General features: G+C 43.9%; 4 protein-coding genes across 7 annotated transcripts in view; 3 read left to right on the forward strand and 1 right to left on the reverse strand.

Annotated features, from left to right (window-relative positions):
• The window catches only part of GET3 (guided entry of tail-anchored proteins factor 3, ATPase), a 422,808-nt gene that overhangs the window by 288,597 nt on the left and 110,563 nt on the right, over positions 1–23,648 (reverse strand). The gene's annotated exons all lie outside the window — the stretch shown is intronic.
• LOC126942481 (zinc finger protein 44) overlaps positions 1–23,648 on the forward strand; it is a 414,080-nt gene that overhangs the window by 74,611 nt on the left and 315,821 nt on the right. The window lies entirely within an intron of this gene.
• Positions 1–23,648, forward strand: part of LOC126942563 (zinc finger protein 799) — a 103,556-nt gene that overhangs the window by 19,084 nt on the left and 60,824 nt on the right. The window lies entirely within an intron of this gene.
• ZNF442 (zinc finger protein 442) lies at positions 1,021–15,190 on the forward strand. 4 transcript variants are annotated; one of them, XM_050770309.1, is made up of 5 exons: positions 1,022–1,181; positions 4,184–4,501; positions 7,720–7,846; positions 8,750–8,807; positions 9,501–15,190. In XM_050770309.1, exons 3-5 carry the CDS (start codon positions 7,813–7,815, stop codon positions 11,122–11,124), a joined length of 1,716 nt encoding a protein of 571 aa, XP_050626266.1. In that variant the 5' UTR covers positions 1,022–1,181; positions 4,184–4,501; positions 7,720–7,812; the 3' UTR covers positions 11,125–15,190. The 4 variants fall into 4 exon arrangements, with proteins under 4 accessions (XP_050626265.1, XP_050626266.1, XP_050626267.1 ...); XM_050770308.1 differs by lacking the exon at positions 4,184–4,501 and having other exon boundaries at positions 1,021–1,181; XM_050770311.1 differs by lacking the exons at positions 1,022–1,181; positions 4,184–4,501 and adding an exon at positions 1,650–3,453.

A 23,648-nucleotide genomic window follows, 5' to 3' on the forward strand; every position in this document is an offset into this window, starting at 1 on the left:
AGCCGAGATCGTGCCACTGCACTCTGTCCTGGGTGACAGAGTGAGACTCCGTCTCCAAAAAAATAAAATAAAGATAAATGTGCATAAGGCATGGCAGTATAGTGTGGGAAAGGAAAGAGAGTGGAGGTTCACAGCGCATTCTGAAGCTGTATTTTAGATGAGAGGTAACATCTATCCGGTTTATCTTGAAGTTATTATCTTGGGATCGGGAAGGGAAAGAGGAAAAGGGAAAGAAGAAGAAGACAAAAAAGGTTTAAAACGTGGTTGGAGACTCAGCTGCTAAGCTGCTGGTTACACCCTCTGGCACTCAATTTCAGGAGTCAGAATCTGGCTTCTAAGCTTGGGAATATGTTTAACCTCCTGAAAGGGGGTTTCCTGCTGAACTGTGGCTATCTGAACTAATTCAGGTTGTTTTTTTTTTCCCTTCTTCTGATTCCTTTATAGAAAATTGCTGCCATATAATTCCAGATTTTCCATTCATTTAACTATTTCATTGTTGATGTGTTTTTATTTTCTGGTCTGAGAATGAGTAGATTGAGAGATAAGGTGGGAGAAAGGCTTGACCATGGAGTCAGCAGCCTCATCCTAAATTCCTGATCCCTGGAGGACACCAAGCCTTCCCTCCTGCTTCAGTGTGGTTTGTGTGGTCTGGGATCCCTACTGCTCAGAGGCCAGGGGATGGCTCCACTGGGCAGTGAGTCTTGAATTCCCAGCACACACTTGAGGGTCCCCGTCCAGGAAGGAGGAGCAGGAAGAGCGCATTGAGTACAGGCAGGAAATTCCGCTTAAATGCAAATATCCCGTGGGAGGGGTCAGGTCACAGCGCAGGGAGGAAGCCCACCCTATCAAGGGCTGCGTCTGGAACCGCTTCCTCCGGCACCACTCAGCTGTGTAAGATCGCTTCTTCTGTCAATCAGTTCCCGGGGGGGGGGGGGGGGGGGGGGGGGGGCGGAACTTGGAGCTCTACCCAATCAGTGTTGGGCTCGAGTTCGTGGGAACTGCCAATCAGGCGCGCTGCCGGGAGGAGGGTGGAGCTTTCTCCACCCCTCTGAGCTCCGGCTCCCGGCTCTGCAGCTGAGAGACGCCCGGGCAGTTCAGTGGCAGGCTCTGTCACACTGAGTCGTATGCTGGCAGCGGGGAGCCTTGGGGAGAACCCGGGACACCGCGGAAGCCGGGAAATGGTGAGTGTGCGGGGCCCGGCGTCCTGAGGCAGGGCGAAAGGCTGGTTGGAACCAGTCAAAACCGGCTGTGGCGGGACTCGGGCGTCCCCGTGGTGACTGCGGGGTCTGCGGACCCGAGTTCCCCTGGCACAGCCTGCCCTTGTTCCCCTCGGCCCGCGGGGTTGGGGGTGGGGGCTGGGCTGGCAGCCGGGACCCCGGGCGTCCTGTCCCGTTTCTGCGCGACGACTACGGCTCCTGGCTCCGGCGCCCTCTCTGGGGCAGCTCCGCGCCCGCAGCCCTGCGTTTCCCCGGATTGTGCGGCTGTAACTGGCACAGGTTCGCGGTCCGAGTCACTGCACCGAGACTCCAAGGGTTGCAGCAGAAACAGTTTAATAGAGGAGTGGGGAGAAGACCCCAGATCCGCCTCCGTGAGAGGTTTGGGGATGGGGGTGTTTAGGGGTCTGGACAGGGACGGCTGAGGTGTGGGGTCGCTGGTTGGTGGGGAAGTGACGGGTGAATCCTGGGATGGGAGGTGAAGAAACCTCATTCTCCCGCTGAGTGGGTTCCCTCGTGGGGTTTTCAGCCTGCTTGGCGCCAGCCTTTCCGCTGGAATTCAAGATCTGAGAAAGAACTTGGGCGAATCGAGCAGCTCTCCAAGATCTTATCCCCAGGCACAGTGGGGAAGCAGGCGGTCAGCGTCTTCTGTGACCTGACTCTCAGGGAGGCGGCCTCGAGAGGCAGTGGGGCTGAGGGTGCCTGGTTAGTATCTAACTGCAATCAGAATCCAGATTCTTGCGTGGGGTTTGTGCATGGGAGGAGCTGTGGTCTGCGGGGTCCCCAGTCCCTTCTTTTCTTCCCAGAGTGACTGATTCCTCTTCGAGTGTTTCAGAGATGAGGGTAGCAGGGTCTCAAATCCACTACCCTATTTCCTCATTCTAACTCCTCCTCCTAGAGGTGGTAGTAACTCCCTTAGTTTACAGAGCCTTTACCCAGGCTAACTTTCCCTCCTCAACTCACAGCAACATCATGAACTCCTCCCTCCTCCGCCCCACCCGTGCTAAATTTCAGAGTCCCAGTGTTTTAATTTTCATTTTGTTTTCAGAGAGCAATGTCTGGCATTTTTTTTTATTTATTTATTTTTTTTTATTTTTTTGAGACGGAGTCTTGCTCTGTCGCCCAGGCTGGGGTGCAGTGGCCGGATCTCAGCTCACTGCAAGCTCCGCTTCCCGGGTTCCCGCCATTCTCCTGCCTCAGCCTCCCGAGTAGCTGGGACTACAGGCGCCGCCACCTCGCCCGGCTAATTTTTTGTATTTTTTGGTAGAGACGGGGTTTCACCATGTTAGCCAGGATGGTCTCGATCTCCTGACCTCGCGATCCGCCCGTCTCGGCCTCCCAAAGTGCTGGCATTACAGGCTTGAGCCACCGCGCCCGGCCCATTTTTTTTTTTTTAGACGGGGTCTTGCTCTGTTGCCCAGGCTGGAGTGCAGTGTCGCGATCTTGGCTCACTGCAAGCTCCGCCTCCCGGGTTCACGCCATTCTCCTGCCTCAGCCTCCCAAGTAGCTGGGACTACAGGCGCCTGCCACCATGCCCGGCTAATTTTTTGTATTTTTAGTAGAGACTAGGTTTCACCATGTTGGCCAGGCTCATCTCGAACTCATTACCTCAGGTGATCCGCCCGCCTCAGCCTCCCAAAGTGCTGGGATTACAGGCGTGACTACCTCGCCCGGCCGGCTTCTTAAAAGATTTGTGTTCCTGAACATTTCACATGTGAGAAAGCAGAGAATAACCTGACACTTACTTTGTTTGTAAACAACAAACAAAAAACCTTTGTGCCTCTCCTTCTTTTCTTTCCCCTGGGTGCGGATACCTTCCCAACATTGAGAGTCCCCTTTGGAAACTTTACGGAGTGATGTGTTCTCCGCCCACTCTCTGTCTTTTCCTGGTTCTGTTTCAGAACTGCCTGGGGTTGACCCAAGAGACACACAGCTGCCCTGTCTCTGGGAAGGTCTAGTGAATATCAGCCCCTGGGTCATTTCTCCCAGTGAGCAGCCTGAGGGGGTGGGGCCTCACAGAAAACAGCTGGATGCCTGGGTGGGATGGGAGGAATCTTCTGGTATATCATTTCTATAAAAAGCTAACCCTTGGGACAATCACCTTTTTCCTCCCCAACCCCAGTTTCCATTCCTTGGGGACACAGGCTGGTCAGCCAATTGAATGATCGTATTTGGGGGAGAAGACAGAAATGATTTCTTCCTTCCTGACTCTCAGACTAGTGAAGAGAGAAAACAATATGTAAGCACTGGAGAACCCACTCATTCCGATTGTGCAAGAACCTCCTATTCAGGTCATGTGTACATGAGCCTGAAAAGCACACAGTGCAGTATCTCATGGGGTGGTGGCGGGTGATCACTTTACTGAGCAGATGGGGGTGACTAATGTCCCAGGAGATAGGATGACCTTACCTGACACCTGAATTAGACTTGTTTGTGTTCCAATCAGCACTGCTCATCTCTGAGGTTGTCACATTGAAAAGAGGTATTCACTCTTTTCAGCTTCAGTGTTTTATTAACTATAAGATGCATCCTGTTGCCTGGCGCGGTGGCTCAAGCCTGTAATCCCAGCACTTTGGGAGGCCGAGGCAGGCGGATCACGAGGTCAGGAGATCGAGACCATCCTGGCTAACCCAGTGAAACCCCGTCTCTACTAAAAAATACAAAAAACTGGCCGGGCGAGGTGGCAGCACCTGTAGTCCCAGCTACTCGGGAGGCTGAGGCAGGAGAATGGCGTGAACCCGGGAGGCAGAGCTTGCAGTGAGCTGAGATCCGGCCACTGCCCTCCAGCCTGGGCGACAGAGGGAGACTCCGTCTCAAAAAAAAAAAAAAAAAAAAAAAAAAAAAAAGATGCATCCTGTCATTAGATTGATAGAGAAAATAAAGTATTTCCACAGAGGCCAGAAATAGTTGGATTTCAGAAAACAGGTTATATGTGTAGTCATCTGTTCCTTGTTTTTTTTTTTTTTGAGATGGAGCCTCTCACTGTCTCCCAGGCTGGAATTCAGTGGAACGATCTCGGCTCACTGCGATGTCTGCCTTCTGGATTCAAACAATCCTCCCACCTCAGCCTCCTGAGTAGCTGGGATTACAGTCCTGCACCACCACGCCTGGCTAATTTTTTTTTTGTATTTTTAGTAGAGACGGGGTTTCACCATGTTGGCCAGGCTGGTCTCGAACTCCTGACCTCAAGTGATCTGCCACCTCAGCCTCCAATTTTTGTTTAAAAAAACAACAACAGCAACAACAAAAACCATTCATTTAATTTTTTTTCCCCCAGAGCCTGTCAGGTAAGTTTCTCCGATTATTTCAAATGGAATTTCAGGACTTAGCAGTGATAGTATGATGAAGGAAAAATGTTTGGTCGTGCTTTCTTTATGGCTGCAGAAAAAGTGAACACATATTAACAGAAAATGTGGTAGTTGTTTGATTGAATTATAAAGATTTACCAAAACTTTAGTTTCTTTCCTTTTTAGGGTGGGGAATTTAGGACAGTGGATAACTGTTCTGTTCCTGTTATGTATCCTTGACAGATTAATGCTAAATTCTGCGGCATAGGACTTTCCAACAGCTAAAGAACTCAAATATTATTAATTTACTAAATGCCTTATGAAAGTAGTAACTAAATGGTATTTGTTGTCTGAAATGGATAGATACTTGTGCTTTTCCTATTTAACTTTATTTTTTATTTTTTTGAGACAGAGTTTCACTCTTTTTTTTTTTTTTTTTGAGACGGAGTCTTGCTCTATTGCCCAGGCTGGAGTGCAGTGGCCTGATCTCACCTCACTGCAAGCTCCGCCTCCTGGGTTTACACCATTCTCCTGCCTCAGCCTCCCGAGTAGCTGGGACTACAGGCGCCCGCCACTTCGCCTGGCTAGTTTTTTTTTGTATTTTTTAGTAGAGACGGGGTTTCACCATATTAGCCAGTATGGTCTCGATCTCCTGACCTCATGATCCGCCCGTCTCGGCCTCCCAAAGTGCTGGGATTACAGGCTTGAGCCACCGCGCCCAGCTGGAGTTTCACTCTTGTTGTCCAGGCCGGAGTTCAATGGCGTGATCTCGGCTTACCACTACCTCTGCCTCCTGGTTTCAAGTGATTCTCCTGCCTCAGCCTCCCAAGTAGCTGGGATTATAGGCATGCACCACCACGCCCGGCTAATTTTGTATTTGTATTTTTAGTAGAGACGGGGTTTCTCCATGTTGATCAGGTTGGTCTCGAACTCCCAACCTCAAATGATCCTCCCACCTTGGCCTCCCAAAGTGCTGGGATTACAGGCATGAGCCACCACTCCCAGCCTACCTTTATTTTTTATTTATGTATTTTTTTGAGATGGAATCTTGCTTTGGTGCCTAGGCTGGAGTGTAATGGCACAATCTTGGCTTACTGCAAGCATCATCTCCCAGATTCAAGTGATTCTCGTGCCTCAGGCTCCTGATTAGCTGAGATTACAGGCGCCCACCACCACGGGCGTGGTGGCCCACACCTGTAGTCCCAGCTAACTTGGGAGGCTGAGTCAGGAGAATCACTTGAACCTGGAAAGTGTAGGTTACAGTGAGTCAAGATCGTGCCACTGCACTCCAGTCTGGGTGACAGAGTGAGACTTCATCTCTAAATAAATAAATACTAAACTAAACTAACTAATAAATAAATACTAACTAAACCAAGTAACTATCCATGTAAGGCATGGGAGGGAAGTGAATGGTCTTGAGTGGGGTGGAGAGGCCTGAGGCCGGTGACTCCCAGTTGAAGCCAATCTTGAGCCTGCAATGGGAGGTTATTGAAGGCCCACTTAAACTGGTTCTTCCTGGAAGCCTCCCCCGCAGGTGTCCCAACCTGATCAGTCCAGCCATGGGAGGAGGCTTTTATACTGAGAGAAGCTACAGAGCATTAGAAAGCTGAGGCGGTTGGGGTGATTCCCTGTTTGAGGTTGTATTTCTTACTGTTGTGGGGCTGTCGCTAGACATTCTCAAGTAAAATAAATCTGGATTTAGCTAAGTGACTTCATTCTAAGGGGGAAAGCATCAAGTATAAGATCTGAGGCATCCCAGCCGGGCACAATGGCTCACAACAGTGAAACTGGGTCTCAAAAAAAAAAAAAAAGATCTGTGGCATCTCTGAGGTTGGGCGGAAAAGTTCTTTTCTTGCTAAGGGAAGAGCAACCAAGATTAGAAGGAAGATGCGAAGGGGAGGGCAGGATGGAGGATGAGAATCAGATTTTTTTTTTTTTTTGAGATGAAGTCTCGAGAGCTCTGTTGCCCATGCTGGAGTGCGGTGGCATGATCTCGGCTCACTGCAACCTCCACCTCCTGGGTTTAAGTGATTCTCCTGCCTCAGCCTCCCAAATATCTGAGACTACAGGCGCATGCCACTACACATGGCTAATTTTTTGTGTTTTTGTAGAGATGAAGTTTCACCATGTTAGCCAGGATGGTCTCAATCTCCTGATCTCATGATCCACCCGCCTCGGCCTCCCAAAGTGCTGGGATTATAGGCGTGAGCCACCATGCCTGGCCGAGAATCAGATTTTAGATCAGAGAATGTTTTACTCTGACCTAAGTCTGTTCTTCAAATGGGTTATGAAGGAAGGGTTTTATGCTGGCTCAGGCTGAGGATGGGTCAAAGTTCATAGTCCTGGAGCAAGGAGAGAAACTTTAGTTGTATTTTGTTCAGTATGATCAGCGAAGACAAAACTGCTCAGCTAATCATAAGATAAACAATGGGAATTTGGAGGTTCTTTATCTGGCCGAGTTATAGTTTAGAAAAGCGGGGAGGGGCATAATCTATGTAAGCAAAGGGTGCTTTTGTTTTGTTTTGTTTTGTTTTGTGGCTGCTTGTCCAGAACACAAAGAACTGGGCTTGGGGAGTTGAGGTGATTTTCTGTCATCTTACTTATTTACCAGAGTTACAGGGCTTGGGTAAAATTCAACATTCAAACCTAGCATTGGCTGATGAGCTATGCTCCCACTGCTGAGCATGTAACAAAATTCCAGGCTCCCCAAGAGAAGGTAAGAGTTAAGCAAATACTATACTTTTTCCATAAACAGTTTATGCACACTCAGCACCTGTTGTTAGTTATGTTGGTGGAGACCCTCTATAAATCCAGTGCCAGAGTACGTGAAGGATCGAACTTTGTTAACTGGCATCTGTAAATATATACAATCTCAGGACTCCTCTTCTTGCACAGTGAGTAGTAGGACTTTGTCATGACAGGAATTACAGACCCACTATAAAGTGGACATTAGGGATGATCCTGGCAATAAAATTCACTCATTTAAGTCATCAAAAAGAGACTTGTTCCTATTTGACTATTATTTATACAACAAAATTCAATTCTAGCATCAGAATTGCTGTGTTGGAGAAAGTGTGGACAGAGAATAAGGGTGGATTTACCATGTCATTGAATCATTGCTTAGAAACAATAGTATCATGCAAAGTTTATGAAATGGGTGTAAATTTTTGGTACTGTCAGTCTCAACCTTCCTCCTTTGTACATATGGGATGTTTCAGGATTCAGTTGCCTTTGAGGATGTGGCTGTGAACTTCACCTGGGAAGAGTGGGCTTTGCTGGGTCCATCACAGAAGACTCTGTACAGAGATGTGATGTGGGAAACCATTAGGAACCTGAACTGTATAGGTAAAAATGACATTATGTCTTCACTTAGTCAATTAAAGACATTTTTTTCTTGGTCACCAATGCTGTTGAATGATTTGAAATATGAAAAGGGGATATAATTGACCCTTCAACAACACAGGGTTAAGGGGTGCCGGGTCCCCAACCAGTTGTACATATTCCTGTAACTTTTTGTTTACCACAACTTACCCTTCAGTTGACTGGTCACAAAAACAATTGATTAACACATATTTTGTCTGTCACATGTATTGCATACTATATTCTCACAATAGTGTAAGCTAGAGAAAATAAATGTTAAGAAAATCATAAATACACAAAAATGTATTTACTGTGCATTAAGTTGAAATGGATCATCATAAAGGTTTTCATCCTCATTATCTTCTCATTGAGTAGGCTGAGTAAGAGGAGAGATTGGTCTTGGTGTCCCAGGGGTAGCAGAGATTGAAGAAAATTTGTATGTAAGTGGACTTGTGAGCCAGGTGTGGTGGCTCATGCCTGTAATCCCAGCACTTTGGGAGGCCAAGGCTGGCAGATCACCTGAGGTCGGGAGTTTGAAACCCACCTGAAACCCCGTCTCTACTAAAAATCCAAAAATTAGCTGGGCATGGTGGTGCACACCTGTAGTCCCAGCTACTTGGGAGGCTGAGGCAGGAGAATGGCTTGAACCTGGGAGGCAGAGGTTGCAGTGAACGGAGATTGCACCACTGCACTCCAGCTTGGCGACAGAGTGAGACTCCATCTTAAAAATACAAAATAAGTGGACTTGTGAGGTACACACCTATGTTGTTCAAGTGTCAGCTATAATTCAATGAATAAATCATGCATGATTCCATTATACATAAAATCTTATAGTGTTTTTAGAATTTTATAATAATCTACAGTGTTTTTTCTGTGTCCACCTTTTAGGAATGAAATGGGAAGACACAGACGTTGATCAGCACAAAAATCCCAGGAGGAGCCTAAGGTAATTTGCACTCACAAGAGAAAGACATGTATCTGTGGAGCAATTCTTAGAATGACAGGAAATTATACAACTAGGCAAAGAAAATGAACAAGCCCAGTATAAATTTATTCCTAGAAAATTTTCTCCAGAAACATATACTTAAATGTGACATAGCTATTCAGTATTTGCAAAAATAGTTCCCTTAGAAATAATATGAAGAATTTGGCCAGGCGCAGTGGCTCACACCTGTAATCCCAGCAGTTTGGGAGGCCAAGGTGGGCAATCACAAGGTCCAGAGATTGAGACCATCCTGGCCAACATGATGAAACCCCGTCTCTACTAAAAATACAAAAATTAGCTGGGCATGATGGTGCATGCCTGTAGTCCCAGTTACTCAGGAGGCTGAGGCAGGAGAAATACTTGAACCTGGGAGGTGGAGGTTGCAGTGAGCCGAGATCGCACTGCTGCACTCCAGCCTGACAACAGAGCGAGACTCCGTCTCAAAAAAAAAAAAAAAGAATTCCATGTGTTTATCATTGTCAAGAAAACAGCTGGGGTCTAGTTATCTTGTACAACATTCAGTCCATTCACGTTCGAGCAGTGCATGAAGCCTACACGTTGCATGATGATGTAAAATGGAAATCCAGTACCTACTAATAAATATAAAGTCATTTATAAATAAACCTTTATTAATATACTTCTCATGTTTTACAGATGTCTTATCGTAGAGAGATTCAGTGAAAGTAACCAGATTCCAGGTAGTACTGTGAATGAAAAAACTCGTGGAGTAGATCCCTGTGAAAGCAGTGTGCATGGAGAAGTCATCATGGGTTGTTCATTCCTTAATTGCTACATCACATTTGATGCTGGACACAAACCAGATGAGTGTCAGGAATATGGAGAAAAGCCACATACACATAAACAATGTGGGACAACCTTCAATTATCACCACTCTTTTCAAACACAGGAAAGACCTCACACTGGAAAGAAACACTATGATTGTAAGGAATGTGGGAAAACCTTCAGTTCTTCGGGAAACCTTCGAAGACACATAATAGTACAACGTGGAGGTGGACCTTATATATGTAAGTTGTGTGGAAAAGCCTTTTTTTGGCCTAGTTTATTTCGTATACATGAAAGAACTCACACTGGAGAGAAACCGTATGAATGTAAGCAGTGTTTTAAAGCCTTCCCTATTTACAGTTCCTATCTAAGACATGAAAGAACACACACTGGGGAGAAACCATATGAATGCAAGCACTGTTCTAAAGCCTTCCCTGATTACAGTTCCTATGTAAGACATGAAAGAACTCACACTGGAGAGAAACCCTATACATGTAAACAATGTGGAAGAGCCTTCAGTGTTTCCAGTTCCCTTCGAATACATGAAAGAACTCACACTGGAGAGAAACCCTATGAATGTCAGCAATGTGGGAAAGCATTTCATCATCTGGGAAGCTTTCAAAGACACATGATAAGGCACACTGGAGATGGACCTCATAAATGTAAGATATGTGGGAGAGGCTTTGATTGTCCTAGTTCACTGCAAAGTCATGAAAGAACTCACACTGGAGAGAAACCCTATGAATGCAAGCAGTGTGGGAAAGCATTATCTCATCGCTCAAGCTTTCGAAGTCACATGATAATGCACACTGGAGATGGACCTCATAAATGCAAGGTATGTGGGAAAGCCTTTGTTTATCCCAGTGTATTTCAAAGACATGAAAGGACTCATACTGGTGAGAAACCCTATGAATGTAAGGAATGTGGTAAAGCCTTCCGTATTTCTAGTTCCCTTCGAAGGCATGAAACAACTCATACTGGAGAGAAACCCTATAAATGTAAATGTGGGAAAGCCTTTATTGATTTCTATTCCTTTCAAAATCACAAAACAACTCACACTGGAGAGAAGCCATATGAGTGTAAGGAATGTGGGAAAGCATTCAGTTGTTTCACATACCTTTCTCAACATAAAAGGATCCACACAGCTGAAAAACCTTATGAGTGTAAAACATGTAAGAAAGCCTTCAGTCATTTTGGTAACTTAAAAGTCCATGAAAGGATTCACTCTGGAGAGAAACCGTATGAATGTAAGGAATGCAGGAAAGCATTCTCTTGGCTCACTTGCCTTCTACGACATGAAAGAATTCACACTGGAAAGAAATCTTATGAATGTCAACAATGTGGTAAAGCTTTCACTCGTTCCCGTTTCCTTCGAGGACATGAAAGGATTCACACTGGAGAGAAGATGCATGAATGTAAGGAATGTGGGAAAACACTGAGTTCTCTCAGTTCCTTGCATAGACATAAAAGGACTCACTGGAGAGATACTCTATAAATGTGGGAAAGCATTCATTAGTTTTATTTCATTTCAAAAATGTGAAATAAATCACATAGAAGATAAGCCTCAAGAATGAAAACACAGCCGGGTGCGGTGGCTCAAGCCTGTAATCCCAGCACTTTGGGAGGCCGAGACGGGCGGATCACGAGGTCAGGAGATTGAGACCTTCCTGGCTAACACGGTGAAACCCCGTCTCTACTAAAAAATACGAAAAACTAGCCGGGCGAGGTGGCGGGTGCCTGTAGTCCCAGCCACTCAGGAGGCTGAGGCAGGAGAATGGCGTGAACCTGGGAGGCGGAGCTTGCAGTGAGCTGAGATCTGGCCACTGCACTCCAGCCTGGGCAACAGAGCGAGACTCCGACTCAAAAAAAAAAAAAAAAAAAAAAAAGAATGAAAATACATGGTAAAGCCTTAAGATGTTTCTTTTGAATATGCTTATCCCCTAACCATTTGTAGGGGATTGGTGTGGTCCCAGACCCCCTAAGCGTACCTAAATCCACAGATGCTATGTCCCTTTTATAAAATGAGATTTGCATGTAACGTATCCACATCCTCCTGCATACTGTAAATCATGCCTAGATTATTTAATTTTTCACCAACCCAAAGCTTTTGTAAAAGTAAAAATAAAAAGTAGGTTACTAAAATACCTCATGTGTTGTAAAAGCTATGTAAATAGTCATTTTATTGTATTTTTTTAGAAAATCATGAAAATAATCTTATAATGTTGAGAACAGACCCAGTCATCGCAGGCCTGCCTACATAGTACATGTCACCTAGAATGTTACAATTTCTTTTTTTCTTTTTTTTAAGACAGAGTTTCACTCTTGTTGCCCAGGCTGGAGGGCAATGGCACAATCTCAGCTCACTGCATCCTCTGCCTCCTGGGTTCAAGCAGTTCTCCTGTCTCAGCCTCCCAAGTAGCTGGGATTACAGGTGCATGCCACCTCGCCTGACTAATTTTTTTTTTTTTTTGTATTTTTAGTAGAGACAGGGTTTCATCATATTGTTCAGGCTGGTCTCGAACTCCTGACCTCAGGTGATCTACCTGCCTCGGTCTCCCAAAGTGCTGGGATTGCAGGCATGAGCCTGTAATCTACAGTTTCTTTTTTTCAGCAATTATAGATTGCTTTTATTTAATGACCTGGAATCGTGTGTTAACACTTAACGAAAATCCTGGTCCTTCTTCCTTGATAACCTAAGGATGATGATGATGATGATGATGATGATGATTATGATTACAGTATGGTGCCTAATGTGATTCACTGAGGTGACTAGATGGGTGGCAGTGTAGATAAGCAGTGAGACATCAGGCTCGCTTGAATCTTGACAAGATGTCAGGATGATCATCTGTGTTAGATGAACCAGGTTCTGATTGCAGATGCTGAGTTTGGAAGAGACTAAATAATACTAATGTCAGGATCTGTTCAGCATGAGGGCTGAAGATGTGTACACATTGAAAGATCTATCTTCATATTTGCAGATATTTAGTTAGAAACATTGTAGGAAGTTGGTTATTTTTCTTTAAATATCCTTGCAGTGTTTGTTGGCATGTTATCCCTCGGGTGACACAAAGGCTTTCTTCCATTGAAGGATCTTACTTGAGGATGGCAATCTTTATTTTATTTTTTTAATTTTTATTTATTTATTTATTTTTTGTGCTGGAGTTTCATTCTTATCGCCCAGTCTGGAGTGCAGTGGCACAATCTCGACTCACTGCAACCTCCACCTCCCAGGTTCAACCGATTCTCCTGCCTCAGCCTCCAGAGTAGCTGGGATTACAGGCATCCACCACCATGCCTGGGAAATTTTTATTTTTAGTAGAGATGGGGTTTCACTATGTTGGCCAGGCTGGTCTTGAACTCGTGACCTCAGGTGATCCACCCGCCTCAGCCTCCCAAAGTGCTGAGATTATAGGCATGAGCCACTGCGCCCTGTGAGGATTGTAATCTTTAATACTTTCACCTTGCAGAGGCTATAGATGCCCCAAAAACTGCTGCAAATTTTTCAAGTGTCACATCTTTGATATTACCTCTTCTAAGTCTTCTGCATCATCATTATCATCATTATCTGTAGAGAATTTCAGTATATCTTCAAGTTCCTTGTTAGTAAGTGTTTATGCTCTCTTATGTGTGTTGGGATAGAAAGATTAAGGAAAGGAGAGATGAGAAGGTGGCTCAACAGTTGAGACAGGTTTATTGAGAGTAAACCTGAGAAGGGCTTCCAGCTGGCAGGGTCAGGTGCAAACTTTTCTTACAGCCTGAGGCTTTTTTTAAAGGGCCCAGTGGGGAAATGTGCTTTGAAACAAAATTATATTACGGAGGAGTTAGGGAAGTCCTGGCTGTTCTGTTACGGTTAGGGCCATTATGTTCTGTTGAAGTTATGGGTGGGGCTGACATTTGCAGTTTTGGCCAGGTGGCCAAATTAGAAACTTACAGCTTAGGACGGAGGGGTGTTATAAAGATAGCAGTGCTCTTGTCCTGTCAGTGTGTTCTTCGGTAAAGTCTTCAAGCACGTCATAGATTGTCTTCCCCACCAACCTCCCTTGCCTGCAGCATTTGAGATATTCCTGATATTGTGTCAATAGTGGAGAAGCTCCTGAAATCATTGACTTCCTCACTCCATAATGGCTTCTAACACCCAGTGAAGTAGTAGGAGGAAAACATGGGTGTCCTCTCCTGGAAGTCTCCAGAAGAAGGTATTTCAATGTGCAGAGAGTGGTCAGCTATGTCACAGGTCACTGAGAATTTGAGTAAGACAAGGAAAAAGGGTTGAGTGTAGATTTTGGCAAGTATTTGGTCACTGGGGGCCTTGATAAGAGCTGTTTCATTGGAGTATTCATGGGAATAACTTGCAGAGAAATATATCTCAAATAGACCTCCTCAATGTTGCCTAGAGGGCAGTGTTACGCTTTGAACTACCAACATTAACCACTGGAACTGCCCATCTGGAAGTGTCTTTTACAGTACTGGTACAAACTAGAATACACCCAGGAAGGGATCATTTTATACATGTTTCTGTGCTACTTGCTATATCTTCTTAGTGTTCCATACATGTAATTAGCTATTCCATCCTACCCCAAAGTACTGATAATCTCCATTCTACTTTCTCTGTGAATTTGACTATTCATAGAGAGAGAGATATGTGGAAGTATGCATGTGCCCTTCCATGTCTGGCTTATTTCACTTAGCAGAACATTTTCAAGGTTTATCCATGTGGTAGCATGTATCAGAAACTCATTGTTTTTGTGTCTGAATAAATTTCCACTGTATAGTTAAAGCATACTTTGTTTATCCATTTTTATATTGATAAATGTGGGTTGTTTCCACAGTAATAATTTGGCTGCTATCAATAAGGCTGCTGTGGATATGGTATGTATATGTCTGTGTGAGTCCCTGCTTTCACTTCTTTTGGATATATACCTGGGAGTGGAATTGCTGGTTCACAGAATAATTGGTGTAAACCTTTTTCAGGAACAGGTGTATTGCTTTACAAAGTGGCTACAATGTTTTACATTCTCTCCAGCAATGCATAAGGGTTTCTGTTTTCCACATTGTCACATATACTGGTTATGTCGTATTTTTTTTTTTCATAATAGCCAATTAATGGTTCTGTACTGGTTTTTCATTGTGGTTTTGATTTGCATTTCTCTAATGACCAGTAATAATGAGCATTGGTTTTTGTTTTTGTTGGTTGTTTATATATTTTTTGAACCAGTTTGTTTTAAAATCCTTTGCTCATATTAAAATTGAATCATTTGTGTTTTGTTGAGTTGTAGGAATTCTTATTTAAAATTTTTAATTTTTAATATTTTGAAAATTTCTTTTTTTTTTCCAGCTCCCAAGTGCTTGGAAGAGAGTTGTAGGAATTCTTTATACACTGTGGGTATTAAGCCCTTATTTTATATGTGATATGCAGATGTGTTCTCCCTTTCTGTAGATTTTCTTTTCATCTTGAGATTATCCTTTGGTGTGCAAAAGTTTTTAATTTCGATGTAGTCCAGTTTATCTTTTATTGGTTGCCTCTGCCTTAAATGTCATATCCAATGAATCATTGCCAACTGTAACAAAATTTTCCTCTGTGTTTTCTGCTAAGTAATTGTTTTTTCCTCCCTCTGTCACCCAGGCTGGAGTACAGAGGTGTGATCTTGGCTCACTGCAACCTCCATCTCCCAGGTTCAAGCGATTCTCGTCCCTCCGCCTCCCAAGTAGCCAAGTAGCTGGGATTACAGGCAACCACCACGACACCTGTCTAAATTTTATATTTTTAGTAGAGACAGGGTTTCACCATGTTGGCTAAGCTGGTCTCCAACTCCTGACCTCAAGTGATCTGCTTGGCCTCCCAAAGTGCTGGGATTACAGCTATGAGCCCCTGTACCCAGCCTCTTCTAAGTGTTTTATAGTTTTAGTTTTAGCTTTTAAGTATAGTTCTTTGATTAAATATAAGTTACTATTTATACATGATGTAATGTGATGGTTCACTTTTGTTATTTGCATGTAGATATCCAGTTTTCCCTACACCATTTTCTGAAAGACTGTCCTTCTGCCAAAGAATGATCTTGGCACTGTTGTCAAAAATCATTTCACCATATATATGAGCATTTATTTCTAGGCTGTCTATTGTATTCCATTGGCCTATCTGTTTGTCCTTATGCCAGTACCATACTGTTTTGATTGCTATAGCTTTGTAGTAAGTTTTGAAATAAGGCAGTGTGAATTCTTCAACATTGTTCTTTTTCAAGATTATTTTGGTATTAGAGATCCCTAGAGATTTGAAATGAATTTTAGAATAGGCTTTTCTATTTCTGTATAAGAGGCTGTTAGGATTTTGATAGGGATCACATTGACTCTGTAGATTGATTTTGGTAGGATTTTAATATTAACAATAGTAAGTCTTGGAATCCATGAACATGGGATATCTTTCCATTTATTTATCTTCCTTAATTTGCTTCAGGAATGTTTTGTAGTTTTCAGTGTACACGTCACTGACTTCTTGGTTTCATTTATTTTTAAGTGTTTTACTTTTTTTGATGCTTTTATAACTAAAATTATTTTCTTAATTTTCTTTTTGGATTGTTTATTCATTGTTTCTCTACAGAAAGGCAGCTGATTTTTGTGTATTGATTTTATATTCTGCAACATTGCTGCATTTGCTTTATAAGCTCTAAAATTTTATTTTTCCCTTGTGGAGTCTTCAGTGTTTTCTCCATATAGAATCATGTAATCTGTAAACACAGATAATTTTACTTCTTTCTCTCCAATTTGGATTCCTTTTCTTTCTTTTTCTTACCTTATTTCTCTAGCTATAACTTCCATTAGTATATTGAACAGAACTGTTGAAAGTGGACATCCTGTCTTCTTGATATTATGAAGAATTATGCTTGATATTATGAAGAATTTATGCTTCAATATTCATAAAAGGTATTCTGTAGTCTTTTTGTGTTCTTGTAATGTCTTTTCTTGGCTTTCATCTCAAAGTGAGGCTGGCCTCACAAAATGGATTAGAACTTGTTTCTTCTTCCATTTTGTTTCCACAAACCAACTTTTGGTGTCAATAATATTGTCTGTTGTTTTTATATTCTCTATTTGATTTATCTCTGCTCTAATCTTTATTATTTACTTATTTGTAGTACCTTTTAAAAAATATTTTAAAAGACAGGGTCCTGCTATGTTGCTTAGGCTAGAGTGTAGTGGCTATTCACAGGCATGATTATGGTGCACTGTAGCCTAGAATTCCTGGGTTCAAGGAATGCTCCTCCCTCAGCCTCCTGAGCAGGTGGGACTATAGGAATGTACCACCACACCCTGTTTGTCTACTACCTTTCTAAAGAAGTTTGTGCTTCCTTTTCTAATTCCTTAAACTGAATAATTAGAATACTTATTGGAGTTCTTTCTTCATTTTCAATGAATGCTTTTTTTTTTCCGTTTGAGACGGAGTCTTGCTGTGTCACCCAGGCTGGAGGGCAGCGACGTGATCTCAGCTCACTGCAACCTCCGCCTCCCCGGTTCAAGTGATTCTCCTGCCTCAGCCTCTCAAGTAGCTGGGATTACAGGTGCCCACCACCAGATAAGTTAAGTTTTTATATTTTTAGTAGACACAGGGTTTCACCATGTTGGCCAAGCTGGTCTTGAACTCCTAACCTTGTGATCCACCCGCCTTGACCTCTCAAAGTGCTGGGCTTACAGGTGTAAGCCACTGCTCCCAGCCAATGAATGCATTTAAAGCTATAAAATTTTCTCTTAGCACTGCCATTGCTGCATCTCATAAGTTCTGATGTGTTAGGTTTTTGTTTTCAGTGGTTTCGAGGCATTTTCCCTTTTTCTTTTCTTTTTTTTTCTTTTTTTTTTTTTTTAATTTTTGAGACACAATCTCACTCTGTCATTCAGGCTGGAGTGCAGTGGCCTAATCAGGGCTCACTGCAGCCTCCAACTCCTGGGCTCAAGTGACCCTCTTTCCACAGCCTCCCAAGTAATTGGGGCTATAGGTACATGCCACTGTGTCTGGCTAATTTTTTAATTTTTTTTTGTAGAGATAGAGTCTTACTGTGTTGCCCAGGCTGGTCTCAAACTCCTGGTCTCAAGCAATCCTCCCATCTTGGCCTCTCAAACTTTTGGGATTACAGGTTTGAGGCACCACCCCCAACCTCTTTTTTTGAGACAGAGTCTCATGGTCTTAAGGTATTTTCTATTGCAACTTCCCATTTGAAGTTGGGACCTATTGGTTGTTGAAGAGTGAATTAATTTACACTTATTTGTGTATTTTTTTCCAATAATCTGTAGTTTTATTTCATTGTATTTGAAAACTATACATTTGAGACCAGATATGGTGGCTAACGCCTATAATCCCAACATTTTGGGAGGCCAAGGTAGGAGGATTGCTTGAACCAGGAGGTCAAGACCAGCCTGGGCAACATAGTAAGGCCTCATCTCTACAAAATTTGAAAAAAGTAGCCAGGTGTGACGGCGTACACTCCAGCCTGTGGTCCCAAATACTCAGAAGGCTGAGATGGGAGGATTATTTAAGCCCGAGGAATCAAGGCTGCAGTGAACTGTGGTCATGCCACTGTACTCCTACTTAGGTGACAGAGCAAGACCCTGTCTCAAAAAGAAAAAGATACATCTTACTATCTCAGTTTTTAGAATTGTGTGAAGAGCTTTTGTGTTTTATGTCCTAATTATGGTCTGTCTTGGAGAGCGTTCCATGTGCACTTGACCAGAATGTGTATTCTACTGTCATTGGATGGAGTATGCTTGTATATGTCATTCTGTCTCTCTGTTTTATTTATTGTGTTGTTGAAGTTTTTTCATTTCTTTATTGATCTTCTGTCTGATCTCTCCATTCTTGAAAATGTTGTATGAAGTCTCAAACTCTTATTGTGGAACTCTCCATTTCTTCTTCATTTCTGTTAATGTTTACTTCATTTATTTTGAGCCCCTGTTGTTTAGTGCAAATAGGTTAATAATTGTTGTGCATTCTGTATGTATTGACTCTTTTATAAATAGTGTTCTTCTTTGTCTCCTTTAACAGTTTTTGGCTTAAACTCTTTTGTATGATACTGGTGTAGCCACCTCTGTTCTATTCGGATTACTATTTGCATGGAATATTTTTCTGCATGCCCTCCCTTTCAACCTATTTGTGTCTTTAGATCTAAAATGAGTTTCTAGTAGACAGAATGTAGTTGGATCATATTTTTCACCCATTCTGCCTATCTCTGCCTTTTTATTGGTGAGTTTAATTCATTTTCATATAAAGTAATTAATGATAAGAAAGCCCTTAAGGCTGGCCACAGTGACTCATGCCTGTAATCCCAGCACTTTGGGAGGCTGAGGCAGGCGGATCACTTAAGGTTAGGAGTTCAAGACCAGCCTGGGCCATATGGCAAAACTCCTGCTCTACTAAAAATACAAAAAATTAGCCAGGCCTGGTGGCATGCGCCTGTAAACCCAGCTACTCAGGAGGATGAAGTGGGAGAATCACCTGAACCCAAGAGGTCGAGGCTATGGTGAGCCAAAATTGCACCACTGCACTACATCTTGGGCAATGGAAGTGAGACCCTGTCCCAAATAAATAAATAAAAATACTAGCTTTTATAATTTTCCATGTATTTCTTTTTACTAAGATCTTTATTTCCACCTACACCTTCTGGATACCGTCCAGTGTTGTTTTTTTGTTTTTGTTTTTGTTTTGCCCAATGTTCTTTTATTTCAAACTGCAAAATACTCGGCATTTCTCACAGAGCACATCTAATAATAATTTTCAAAACTACCTCAGTTGTTTCATGTGGGCATGTCTTAATTATTTTCTCACTTTTGAAAAACAGTGTTGGCCGGGCACGGTGGCTCAAGCCTGTAATCCCAGCACTTTGGGAGACCGAGACGGGCGGATCACGAGGTCAGGAGATCGAGACCATCCTGGCTAACACGGTGAAACCCCGTCTCTACTAAAAATACAAGAAAATTAGCCGGGTGAGGTGGCGGGCGCCTGTAGTCCCAGCTACTCAGGAGGCTGAGGCAGGAGAATGGCGTGAACCCGGGAGGCGGAGCTTGCAGTGAGCCAAGATCGCGCCACTGCACTCCAGCCTGGGGCACAGAGCAAGACTCCGTCTCAAAAAAAAAAAAAAAAAAAAAAGAAAAACAGTGTTGACCGATGTTGGATTCTTAGTTGACTTTTTTTTTTTCTTTTTTTTGAGATGGAGTCTTGCTCTGTTGCCCAGGCTAGAGTGCAGTGGTACAATCTTGGCTCATTGCAACATCCACCTCCCAGGTCCCAGTGATCCTCTTGTCTCAGCCTCCCAAGTAGCTGGGATTATAGGCGTACGCCACTACGCCTGGCTAATTTTTATATTTTTTTCAGTAGATATGAGGTTTCACCATGTTGGTCAGGATGATCTCAAACTCCTGACCTCGACTGATCCGCCGGCCTTGTCCTCCCAAAGTGCTGGGATTACAGGCATGAGCCACCATGCCCAGCTGACTGTTTTTGTTTTTACGTTTGACATAGGGTCTTACTATATTGCCTAAGCTGGTCTTGAACTCCTAAGCCAAAGTGATCCTATCTCAGCCTCCTGAGTAGCTGTGACTGTATGCCCGGTTACATTTTCTTTTCTTTACTTCTTCTTTTTTTTTTTTTTTTTGAGACAGAGTCTCACTCTTTTGCCCAGGCTGGAATGCAGTGGCATGATTTCGGCTTACTGCAGCCTCCACCTCCTGGGTTCAAGTGATCCTTCTGCCTCAGCTTCCTGAGTAGCTAGGATTACAGGCATATGCCACCACGCCTGGCTAATTTTTGTATTTTCTGTAGAGATGGATTTTGCCATGTTGGCCTGGCTGACCCGAAACTCCTTACCTCAAGGTGTCTACCCGTGTTGGCCTCCCAAAGTGCTGGGATTACAGATGTGAGCCACTGCACCTGGCCACATTTTTTTTTTTCTTTTAGCACTTTGACTTTAACATCTGCCCACTATTTTCTGGTCTCCAATGTTTCTCATGAGAAATCTACTGATCTTATGAAGGATCATTTATATGTGATGAATCACTTCTTTTTTGCTGCTTTCAAGATTCTCTTTGTGTCCTTGGCTTTTGACAGCTTTAGTATAATGTGCATTCACATGTTTCTCTTTGCATTCATCCTACTTAAAGTTCTTTGAGCTTCTTGGATGTCTGCATCCACAGTTTTCATTTAATTTAGGATGTGTTCAGCCATTATTTCTCAAAATATTCTCCCTTCACCTTCTCCCTCTCTCTTCTCCTTCTGAAGTTCACACAGTGCATGTATTGGCCTGCTCAATGCCCTCCTACATGTCTCACCTGACTGCTTCACCTAATTCCAACTTACTTCCAGGTCAAGGCTCTGTATAGAGTGGCTATTTTGATAGAAATTAACTAGATGCTGGCCAGGCACGGTGGCTTATGCCTGTAATCCCAGCAATTTGGGAGGCCGAGGCAGGTGGATCACCTGAGGTCAGGAGTTTGAGACCAGCTTAACTAACATGGTAAAACCCTGCCTCTACTAAAAATAGAAAAATTAGCCGGGTGTAGTGGCGGGCGCCTTTAATCCCAGCTATTCGGGAGGCTGAGGCAGGAGAATCGCTTGAACCCAGGAGGCGGAGGTTGCAGTGAGCCCGAGGTCATGCCATTGCCCTCCAGCCTGGGCGACAGAGCAAGACTCCATCTAAAAAAAAAAAGAAATTAACTGGATGCAGGTCAGACAAGAGCCTCAAGGACATCAGCCAGTATAACCAAGTTTCCTGTGGGGGACACCTGGTCACTGATTAACATTTAAACATTAGTCCCTTCACCAGAATGAAGTGTCCTGTAAAAAGCACACTGTAAGGCCGGGCGCGGTGGCTCAAGCCTGTAATCCCAGCACTTTGGGAGGCCAAGACGGGCGGATCACAAGGTCAGGAGATCGAGACTATCCTGGCTAACACGGTGAAACCCCGTCTCTACTAAAATACAAAAAATATTAGCCAGGCGAGGTGGCAGGCGCCTGTACTCCCAGCTACTGGGGAGGCTGAGGCAGGAGAATGGCGTGAACCCGGGAGGCGGGGCTTGCAGTGAGCTGAGATCTGGCCACTGCACTCCAGCCTGGGCAACAGAGCCAGACTCCGTCTCAGAAAAAAAAAAAAAAAAAAACACACTGTAACACATCACAACCAGATGTCCTGTAGCCCCATCATGGCAGCACTAGAGTTCATAGCCACACTCCTGAGAGACCCCAGTGCCAAATTGGAGGAAAATACATGTGCATGGCTGCCTGCAGCAGAGGTAGTGGGGAGAAGGCCAGCTGGTCCTATGCTGAATGTTGAAATGGCCACAATTAACCACAGTTCACCATCCAAGTCATTTTCTGGAATTTTCTTTTTTTTTTTTTTTTTTTTTTTTGAGACGGAGTCTCGCTCTGTCACCCAGGCTGGAGTGCAGTGGCCGGATCTCAGCTCACTGCAAGCTCCGCCTCCCGGGTTTACGCCATTCTCCTGCCTCAGCCTCCCGAGTAGCTGGGACTACAGGCGCCGCCACCTCGCCCGGCTAGTTTTTTGTATTTTTTTTTTTTAGTAGAGACAGGGTTTCACTGTGTTCGCCAGGATGGTCTTGATCTCCTGACCTCGTGATCCACCCGTCTCGGCCTCCCAAAGTGCTGGGATTACAGGCTTGAGCCACCGCGCCCGGCCATTTTCTGGAATTTTCAAGGCTTCAATAGACTGTAGTGTGTTGTGCTGTTTTGTTTTGCTTTTTTGAGATGGAGTCTCACTGTTCTTGCCCAGGCTGGAGTGCAATGGCATGATCTTGGCTCAGTGCAACCTCCACCTCCCAGGTTCAAGCGATTCTCCTGCCTCAGCCTCCCAAGTAGCTGGGATTACAGGCATGCACACCACGCCTGGCTAATTTTTGTATTTTTAGTAGAGACAGCGTTTCTCCATGTCGGTCAGTCTGGTCTCAAACTCCCGACTTCAGGTGGTCCTCCAGCCTTGGCCTCCCAAAGCGCTGGGATTACAGGCATGAGCCACCGCGCTCAGCTGACTGCAGTGTTTTAAAATAGCTCCATCAAGCCTGGCGTGGTGCCTCACACCTGCAATCCCAGCACTTTGGGAGGCTGAGGCAGGTGGATCGCTTGAGTGCAGGAGTCCAAGACCAGCTTGGCCAACATGAGAAAACCCCATCTCTACTAAAAATACAAAAAATGAACTGGGTATGGTGGCGCTCACCTGTAATCTCAGCTACTCAGGAGGCTGAGACACAAGAATCACTTGAGCCCAGGAGGTAGAGGTTGCAGTGAGCTGAGATTGTGCCACTGCTCTCCAGCCTGGGCGTCAGAGCAAGACTCTGTGTCAAAAAATAAAAATAGCTCAATCAGACAGATTTTGCCAGTAAAACTGTTGTCTAGGTGGGGAGACAGCTTCTTTATGCTTGGTACCCTGCCATCTACCCTGAATCCTCTGCCCTGAGGGGTTTGTTTTCTTTCCTTTCTTTCTTTTTTAGACAGTGTCTCACTCTGTTGCCCAAGCTGGAGTGCAGCGGTGTGATCATAGCTAACTCTAGCCTTGACCTCCTAGACTCAAGTGATCCTCCTGCCTCAGCCTCCTGAATAGCTAGGACTACAGGTGTATGCCACCATGCTCAGCTAATTTTTATTTATTTATTTTTTGGTAGACATAGTGGTTTTACTCTGTTCCCCAGGCTGATCTTGAACTTCTAGCTTTGGCCTCTCCAAGGGCAGAGCTAACAGGCATAAACCACTGCACCTGGCTTTGCCTTGAGTTTTTACACTAATATATTACTTCATGTCTCACATTAAATGTCACCTTCTCAGGGTTCTTCATACCACCTCAGTGACTCTTACATGTTTTTATTTGTAGAATTTTTTTCCTTGCACTTTTTAGATTCAGGGAGATCCAATTAAGGTTGACAGAATTTTTTGATTTCTTAACTGTTGAAAAATTAAATAATATAAATGAAACCAAATTGAATGGTGTTATGTTTACTTTTATCATCTGCATTGCTGTATATGAAAGTACCCTGGAAAAC

The sequence above is a fragment of the Macaca thibetana genome, chromosome 19 (genome assembly GCF_024542745.1).
Source record: "Macaca thibetana thibetana isolate TM-01 chromosome 19, ASM2454274v1, whole genome shotgun sequence".
In the NCBI taxonomy this organism is placed as follows: domain Eukaryota; kingdom Metazoa; phylum Chordata; class Mammalia; order Primates; family Cercopithecidae; genus Macaca; species Macaca thibetana.

Bases quoted from the DNA above. Each gene is read 5' to 3' on its own strand.
- ZNF442 (XM_050770311.1), top strand. From the start codon at position 3,376: ATGATCGTATTTGGGGGAGAAGACAGAAATGATTTCTTCCTTCCTGAC. The intron at 3,454-7,719 runs GTAAGCACTGGA...GGGATGTTTCAG, and splicing joins GTGAAGAGAGAAAACAATAT to GATTCAGTTGCCTTTGAGGA. The intron at 8,808-9,500 runs GTAATTTGCACT...CATGTTTTACAG, and splicing joins AATCCCAGGAGGAGCCTAAG to ATGTCTTATCGTAGAGAGAT.